Here is a 9,775-nt window from a genome sequence, read left to right on the forward strand (position 1 = left end):
ATTCAAAGAGGAGGCGGAGGAGAGAGGGATTAAAGAGGAGGAGGAGGAGAGAGGATTAAAGAGGGGGAGGTGGGAGGAGAGAGCATTCAAAGAGGAGGAGGGGAGAGCGCATTCAAAGAGGAGGCGGAGGAGAGAGGGATTCAAAGAGGAGGTGGAGGAGAGGCATTCAAAAGGAGGAGGGGGAGAGAGCATTCAAAGAGGAGCAGAGAGCAGTCACAGAAGTGGAGAACAGGGAAGAGGAGGAAGAAGTCGATGGGAACACTGATCCAGGTAAGTTCAGTAGTTTAGGATGGAGAGAGTCTGGTGCATTGACAGCCACAGGGGATTCCAGAACTATTATTGATTATTTCCACCAATCTGGTGCTTCTTTCTGAAGAGTAACTTGCTTTCAACCTATTTTAAAGGGGCAGTGTAGTTAAAAATGTGACGTTCCTGTTTGGAAAATAATTCCTGGAATTTCAGCCTGTTCAGGTGGGATGGAGTTTTTGGCCCAGATCATGACATCACAATCTGATCAGAATGACCAGTCATCTTTTATTTGCACTTGTATCCTCCTACTTTGAAGGGGTAAGCAGGGTAGGCTCTGTCCACCAATCAGGGCTGTGTATGTAAATTTATTTTAATTTGCCGGAAGATCAGACTGAGCATTTCAATGGCAAAAGGAGGCTCAGGGAAATAAATGATAACAAATATATTTGAAGTTATTTTCATGAAATAAAACAAACACAGTGATGTATTAGACATATGGGATGATTTAAAAATACTGCTTCGGGGCTTTAACATTATGGGCTCTGTTTTCAGCCGGCGATTAGAGGCCCAAGTGTCAAACACACTTTAGTTTGGAACTTCCTAATGTAAGAACATGAGTGCTGGCATTTTCCAGCCCCAACACCAGGTTCAACTATGTACCTGTCTAACATCAGCTCACTTGTGCTGAGGTGGGAGGGGTATTGGAGGCGTGTCCTTAAAAACACACAACACTGACAGTTTCATGCAGCGCTAAAAGGAACGTTTCAGACCCACAAACAGCAGGTCTCCTAGGTAACACAGTTGGTTTAGAGAGTGGAACCACAACCTATCCAGCCATGACACACAGTGTCCATGGTAGAGAGATGTTCATTTTGTGCATGTGAATCTCGTATTTACAAACATCGACACATTTTTGCCCCCCCCATTTAGTTTATTTTGACTAAAAACCAAGCATATCATGGCACTCAGGTACCACTTGCCATGCGGTAGTAGAGAGAACAGTCTATGACTGGGGTGGCTGGGGTCTTTGACCTTTTTTAAGGCCTTCCTTCCTTCGAAACCCATTTCATGGAGCTCCCGACGAACGGTTCTTCTGCTGATGTTGCTTCCAGAAGCAGTTTGTAACTCGGTAGTGAGTGTTGCAACGGAGGACAGATTAATGTGACGCGCTTCAGCACTCAGCAGTCCTGTTCTGTGAGCTCGTGTGGCCTACCACTTTGTGTCTGTCTATTCATTTGAGTGGTTACCTATCTCAAAGCCCATCCCTCAGCCTTTTACCAAAACAGAGAAGGGGTTTGTTATTGGTTTAATTACGGATTCCAGCTTTAAAGACCAAGTGCAAAACATTCCGTTTTTCCTGTGTTTTATATCATATTGTTCAACGGGATGAAACTAAAACTGTAACCGTGTGATTAAAAAAAAATCCGTTATTTCCTGGTCGTTGCTGGTTGAAAATAAAATTTACACAGGACCTTGTAATCAGCAGACTTGCGTGGGCGGAGTTTAGGCTTTTCATGGTGACCTCACCATGTGGTAAATTGTGGCCAACTTCTTGTGACTGCAGTAATGTCCACCAGAGCTGTTGCCAGAGAATTTAATGTTCATTTCTCTACCATAAGCCACCTCTACTGTCATTTTAGAGAATTTAGCATTATGTTCAACCGGCCTCACAACTGCAGACCACATGTAACCACTACAGCCCACGACCTCCACTTCCGACTTCTTCACCTGCGGGATCGGCTGAGACCAGGCACCCAGACAGCTGATGAAAATGTGGGTTTGCACAACCGAAGAATTCTGCTCAAACTGTCAGAAATGGTCTCAGGGAAGCTCATCTGCGTGCTCGTCGTCCTCATCAGGGTCTTGACTGCATTTTTGTGTCGTAATCGACTTGAGTGGGAAATGTTCACCTTCGATGGCCACTGGCACGCTGGAAAAGTGTGCTCTTCACAGATTAATCCCGGTTTCAACTGTACAGGACAGATGACAGACTGTGTGTATGGCGTCGAGTGGGCGAGCGTTTTGCTGTTGTGAACAGTGTCCCATGGTGGCGGTGGGGTTACGATATGGGAAGGCATAAGCTACGGACAATGAACATTATTGCATTTTATTGATGTCAATTTGAATGCACAGCGATACCGTGACAAGATCCTCAGGACCATTATGGTGCCATTCATCCACCTCCATCACCTCATGTTTCAGCATGATAATGATCCTGAGGACCATTATGGTGCCATTCATCCACCTCCATCACCTCATGTTTCAGCATGATAATGATCCTGAGGACCATTATGGTGCCATTCATCCACCGCCATCACCTCATGTTTCAGCATGATAATTATCCTGAGGACCATTATGGTGCCATTCATCCACCTCCATCACCTCATGTTTCAGCATGATAATGATCCTGAGGACCATTATGGTGCCATTCATCCACCGCCATCACCTCATGTTTCAGCATGATGATGAGGACCAATGGTGCCATTCATCCACCGCCATCACCTCATGTTTCATGATGCCATTCATCCACCGCCATCACCTCAGTTTCAGCATGATACCGTAACAAGATCCTGAGGACAATTATGGTGCCATTCATCCACCGCCATCACCTCATGTTTCAGCATGATAATGCACATCCCCATGTCTCAAGGATCTGTACACAGTTCCTGGAAGCTGAAAATGTCCCATGTCTCCCATGGTCTACATGCTCACCAGACATGTCACCCACTGTACATGTTTGAGATGTTCTGGATCGATGCGTGTTCTGTTCCCGCCGATATCCAGAAACTTTGCATATCCTTCGAAGAGGAGTGGGACAATGTTCCACAGGCCAGGCCACAATCAATAAACTCACCCTCAACGTCAACACAACAAATGAGCTGATCGTGGACTTCAGGAAACAGCAGAAAGAGCACGCCTCTATCCACATCGATGGGACCACAGTGGAGAAGGTGGAAAGCTTAAAGTTCCTCGGCGTACACATCACTGACAATCTGAAATGGTCCACCCACAATGCGTCTTCAACCTCAGGAAGCTGAAAAAATGTGGCTTTGCCTCTAAGACCTTAACAAAGTTTTACAGATGCACAATTGAGATTATCCTGTCGGGCTGTATCACCGCCTGGTACGGCAACTGCACCGCCCGCAACCGTAGAGCTCCCCAGAGGGTGGTACTGTCTGCCCAACGCGTCACCGTGGCACTGCCCTCCAGAACACCTATAGAACACAATGTCACAGGAAGTCCAAAGCAACCCCTCTACCATCCAGAAGGCGAGGTCAGTACAGGTGCATCAAAGCTACGGCCTGTTCACCCCTCTACCATCCAGAAGGCGAGGTCAGTACAGGTGCATCAAAGCTGGGACTGAGAGACGAAAAACAGCTTCTATCTCAAGGCCATCAGACAGTTAAATAGCCATCACTAGCCGGATACCACCCGGTTACTCAACCCTGCACCTTAGAGGCTGCTGCCCTATTTACATAGATGGAATCACTGGTCACTTTAATAATGGAATCACTGGTCACTTTAATAATGGAATCACTGGTCACTTTAATAATGGAATCACTGGTCACTTTAATAATGGAATCACTGGTCACTTTAATAATGGAATCACTGGTCACTTTAATAATGGAATCACTGGTCACTTTAATAATGGAATCACTGGTCACTTTAATAATGGAATCACTGCTTTCACATTTAATAATGGAATCACTGGTCAATTTAATAATGTTTAATAACTTTTACTTTTCATTTGTGTGTATTTTGTGAATTATTGATACTACTGCACTGTTGGAGCTAGGAACACAAGCATTTAGTTAGATACTACTCCACTGTTGGAGCTAGGAACACAACATTTAGTTAGATACTACTGCACTTTGGAGCTAGGAACACAAGCATTTATTAGATACTACTGCACTTTCTAGGAACACAAGCATTTATTAGATACTACTGCACTGTTTAGGAACACAAGCATTTAGTTAGATACTACTGCACTGTTGGAGCTAGGAACACAAGCATTTAGTTAGATACTACTGCACTGTTGGAGCTAGGAACACAAGCATTTAGTTAGATACTACTGCACTGTTGGAGCTAGGAACACAAGCATTTAGTTAGATACTACTGCCTGCACTGTTGGAGCTAGGAACACAAGCATTTAGTTAGATACTACTGCACTGTTGGAGCTAGGAACACAAGCATTTAGTTAGATACTACTGCACTGTTGGAGCTAGGAACACAAGCATTTAGTTAGATACTACTCCACTGTTGGAGCTAGGAACACAAGCATTTAGTTAGATACTACTCCACTGTTGGAGCTAGGAACACAAGCATTTAGTTAGATACTACTGCACTGTTGGAGCTAGGAACACAAGCATTTAGTTAGATACTACTGCACTGTTGGAGCTAGGAACACAAGCATTTAGTTAGATACTACTGCACTGTTGGAGCTAGGAACACAAGCATTTAGTTAGATACTACTGCACTGTTGGAGCTAGGAACACAAGCATTTAGTTAGATACTACTGCACTGTTGGAGCTAGGAACACAAGCATTTAGTTAGATACTACTGCACTGTTGGAGCTAGGAACACAAGCATTTAGTTAGATACTACTGCACTGTTGGAGCTAGGAACACAAGCATTTAGTTAGATACTACTGTACTGTTGGAGCTAGGAACACAAGCATTTAGTTAGATACTACTGCACTGTTGGAGCTAGGAACACAAGCATTTAGTTAGATACTACTGCACTGTTGGAGCTAGGAACACAAGCATTTAGTTAGATACTACTGCACTGTTGGAGCTAGGAACACAAACATTTAGTTAGATACTACTGCACTGTTGGAGCTAGGAACACAAGCATTTAGTTAGATACTACTGCACTGTTGGAGCTAGGAACACAAGCATTTAGTTAGATACTACTGCACTGTTGGAGCTAGGAACACAAGCATTTAGTTAGATACTACTGCACTGTTGGAGCTAGGAACACAAACATTTAGTTAGATACTACTGCACTGTTGGAGCTAGGAACACAAGCATTTAGTTAGATACTACTGCACTGTTGGAGCTAGGAACACAAGCATTTCGCTACACCCGCAATCACATCTGCTAAATAGGTGTATGTGACCAATACAATTTGATTCGAACAGCCTAATCAATTCTATGCGATGGAGATGTCGCCCTGCATGAGGCAAATGGTGGTCACGCCAGATACTGACTGGTTTTCTGATCCACACTCCTACCTTTTCTTAAAGGTTTCTGTGACCAACAGATGCATATCTGTATTCCCAGTCATGTGAAATCCATTGATTAGGCTCTAATGATTTTTTTATTGACTTAAATGTAATGTAATGTTATCAGTTGACTGATTTCCTTATGAACTGAAACTAAGTATAATTCTTGAAATTGTTGCATATTGCATTTTATATTTTTGTTCAGTGTATTCAAGTAAAGTACCTAATAATTTGATATTGATACAAAACAGCTGCATTAGGCCTTTAAACAAATCTTTTTAAAGACCATTTCAATGCTGTTCCTGATTCTAATCCCCTATCTGTTCATATTCCCACAGGAGAGAGCTCCAACCCAGGTTCAGACAGTGAGCCCAGTTCCACAGCATCAGGAAGCCATAAACAACACAGACAGAGGAACTCAAGACAGAAACATCACCACTGCATGGACTGCTACACTAGTTTCTATGAGCCAGACGAGTTGAGAAGGCACACTTGTAGACCCCACCCCTGCTCAGATTGCAGAGACAGCTTTATTTGTCCAACTCACCTCAAATCAAAACAGACTCAAAAAGGAGGAGGGTGTACTCATGTGGTCAATGTGGGAAGAGATTTCAAACACCAAGCAAACTCAAGACGCACCAGAGAACTCACACAGGAGAGAAGCCATACGACTGCTCTGTTTGTGGGAAGTGTTTCAGTCAGTCGAACCAACTAAAGACACACCAGAGAACTCACACAGGACAGAAGCCTTACCACTGCTCTCAGTGTGGAAAGAGTTTCAGTTGGTTACACAGCCTGAAGACACACCAGATAACTCACACAGGGAGAAGCCTTACCACTGCTCGCAGTGTGGTAAGCGTTTCAGTCTGGTAGGAAACCTAAAGAGACACCACCTAACCCACACAGTAGAGAAGCCTTACCACTGTTCTCATTGTGGGAAGAGTTTCAGTCAGTTACACCATCTAAAGACACACCAGTTAATTCACACAGGAGAGAAGCCATATCACTGCTCTCAATGTGGGAAGAGTTTCAGTCATCCAAAAGACTTAAAGTCGCACCAGAGAACTCATACAGGAGAGAAGCCATTCCACTGCTCCCAATGTGGAAAGAGTTTCAGTCAGTTATCAACTCTAAAAAAACACCAGCTAACTCACACAGGAGAGAAGCCTTACCTCTGCTCTCAATGTGGGAAGCGTTTCACCAGGTTATATCAACTGAAGGCACACCAGATAACGCACACAGAAGAGAAACCTTACCACTGCTTGCAATGTGGTGATAGTTTCACCAGTGCATATTTCCTAAAGAAACACCAGCTAATTCACACGGGAGAAAAGCCATTCCACTGCTCCCAGTGTGGGAAGAATTTCAGTCATTCATCAACTTTGAAGACACATCAGATAACTCACACAGGAGAGAAGACTCACCACTGCTCTCAGTGTGGGAAGAGTTTTGGTCATTCATCAACTCTCAAGACACATCAGATAACTCACTCAGGAGAGAAGCCTCACCTCTGCTCTCAGTGTGGGAAGAGTTTCAGCCAGTCATCAACTTTGAAGAAACATCAGAGAACTCACGCAGGAGGAAAGCTGTGTCATCAGAGCTGAAGACACTAGCTTATTCACATAGGGGAGAAGCCTAAACTCTGCTGTCAATATGGGGATAGTTTCACCAGTTTATATTAATAAAATATAACACCAACTAATTATGACTAACAATAACTTACCTGGTTACTTAAAGGGGGTTAAAACTTGCAAAGGAGTGTGGAACATGCTGTCTGTGTGGAAAGCTTCGGTCAGTCATCAGATTTGAAGACACAGCATTTAACTCGCACAGTAGAGAAGCCTTACTGTGTTCGGGAGTTGTTTGAATATTGTTTATTGAAATGAAGCTGCTATGTTCACAATAAGCCATTATCATCATATCACTTTTTCAGGAATCAGGAATCAGGAATCACCAAAAAGTCAGCACTGCAGAGAAAAGGCAGTTTTACAGAAACTGTATGTATTTTGTTGGTGCTTAAAACAGACATGGCTTGTCAATGTCAGTATGTCCACTATACAGCTGTCTTTTTGGGAATGCAATACTTTCTCTACCAGCAGACCTTCTGCAGCCACAACGGGCAATTCAGTGAAGTTGTATTTGCCAGTGTGGAATCCATAGCTAATATCTGTCCATAGAGAATCCTCAGTAATCAGACATCATATATTCTAGTTGGATTTCTATAATCACATTTCTTTTTTAAGTTGAAAAAAATTATATCATTTAGTCACAAAAAAATGTATGCAAACAAAATCTTCTAATTAGAGGAATATAACCAAAAATGAATAAACATATTGTATTTCAATTACTCTGCTCAGTCTCCTGTCTCTCTTTATTATGGAGGGTTGAAGGGTCATTATTTCTGGTGCTTTACAGGGAGGCTATACTGTAAGTAAGGTGTTCGGTGCTGTTTAAGATGAGGATGATTATATAATTTTCTTTTTTTAATGAGCCTTATTTCTATTACAGGATGATTTGTTTATGGCTTTTACATGGTATTGTCATTCATATTCCATTCACCTAGTTTAATGTAACATCGATAGGTTTAGGCTACTACATGATACTCATTTTCCCTCTACCCATCATGAGGTTGCTACAACCTGGCCTATGATTTAAAGTTTAAAACATACAGTCCCAGTCAAAAGTTTGAACACACCTACTCTTGGCAGTCACTCAACCAGATTCAGGATGAATGCTTTTCCAACAGTCTTGAAGGAGTTCCCACATATGCTGAGCACTCGTTGGCTGCTTTTCCTTCACTCTGCGGTCCAACTCATCCCAAACCATCTCAATTGGGTTGAGGTTGGGTGATTGTGGAGTCCACAGTCTTGGGGATCCCCTGTTATTGGTAATGGTGAGATGTTAACAGGGGATCCCAAGACATGCTATTGGTAATGGTGAGATGTTAGCATGTCTTGGGGATCCCCTGTTATTGTAATGGTGAGATGTTAGCATGTCTTGGGGATCCCCTGTTATTGGTAATGGTGAGATGTTAACAGGGGATCCCCAAGACATGCTATTGGTAATGGTGAGATGTTAGCATGTCTTGGGGATCCCCTGTTATTGTAATGGTGAGATGTTAGCATGTCTTGGGGATCCCCTGTTATTGGTAACATCTCACCATTACCAATGTCTTGGGGATCCCCAAGACATGCTATTGGTAATGGTGAGATGTTAGCATGTCTTGGGGATCCCCTGTTATTGTAATGGTGAGATGTTAGCATGTCTTGGGATCCCCTGTTATTGGTAATGATGAGATGTTAGTATGTCTTGGGGATCCCCTGTTATGGTAACATCTCACCATTACCAATGTCTTGGGGATCCCCTGTTATGGTAACATCTCACCATTACCAATGTCTTGGGGATCCCCTGTTATTGTAATGGTGAGATCTTAGTATGTCTTGGGGATCCCCTGTTATGGTAACATCTCACCATTACCAATGTCTTGGGGATCCCCTGTTATTGGTAATGATGAGATCTTAGTATGTTTTGGGGATCCCCTGTTATGGTATCATCTCACCATTACCAATGTCTTGGGGATCCCCTGTTATTGTAATGGTGAAAGGTTAGTCATGTCCCCTGTTATTGGTAATGGTGAGGGGTGATCTTTGTACCATTTTATATTTTTCTTGTCTCAAATGAAAATATCCCATTTTGCCATCTCCATCTTGGTTACAAAGGTTACACTGGTCTGTTCAGTGGTAATGGTGAGGCATGATCTTGGGGATACCATTTTATTTTACTGTCTCAAAGGAAGTTAGCATGTTTTGGGATCTCCATCTTGGGTTACAAAGGTTACACTGGTCTGTTCAGTGGCAGGGTAAGGCATCGTGTTGGGGATGTCCCCTGTTATTGGTACTGGTGAGGAGTTAGCATGTTTTGGGGATCCCCTGTTATTGTAATGGAGAAAGGTTAGCATGTCCCCTGTTATTGGTACTAGTGAGGAGTTAGCATGTTTTGGGGATCCCCTGTTATTGTAATGGAGAAAGGTTAGCATGTCCCCTGTTATTGGTACTGGTGAGGAGTTAGCATGTTTTGGGGATCCCCTGTTATTGTAATGGAGAAAGGTTAGCATGTCCCCTGTTATTGGTACTGGTGAGGAGTTAGCATGTTTTGGGGATCCCCTGTTATTGTAATGGAGAAAGGTTAGCATGTCCCCTGTTATTGGTACTGGTGAGGAGTTAGCATGTTTTGGGGATCCCCTGTTATTGTAATGGAGAAAGGTTAGCATGTCCCCTGTTATTGGTACTGGTGAGGAGTTAG

The 9,775-nt window shown here is 43.1% G+C and overlaps 1 protein-coding gene across 1 annotated transcript in view; it reads left to right on the plus strand.

Moving 5' to 3' along the window:
• Positions 1-7,825, plus strand: part of LOC124016401 (zinc finger protein 836-like) — a 48,059-nt gene extending 40,234 nt beyond the window's left edge. The window contains 2 exon segments of the mRNA XM_046331960.1: positions 5,996-6,290; positions 6,293-7,825. Coding sequence (XP_046187916.1) covers positions 5,996-6,290; positions 6,293-7,077 — 1,080 coding nt within the window. The 3' untranslated portion in view covers positions 7,078-7,825.
• The last annotated feature ends 1,950 nt before the right edge of the window (positions 7,826-9,775 follow it).

This window comes from Oncorhynchus gorbuscha, linkage group LG26, assembly GCF_021184085.1.
Source record: "Oncorhynchus gorbuscha isolate QuinsamMale2020 ecotype Even-year linkage group LG26, OgorEven_v1.0, whole genome shotgun sequence".
NCBI classification, from domain to species: Eukaryota; Metazoa; Chordata; class Actinopteri; order Salmoniformes; family Salmonidae; genus Oncorhynchus; species Oncorhynchus gorbuscha.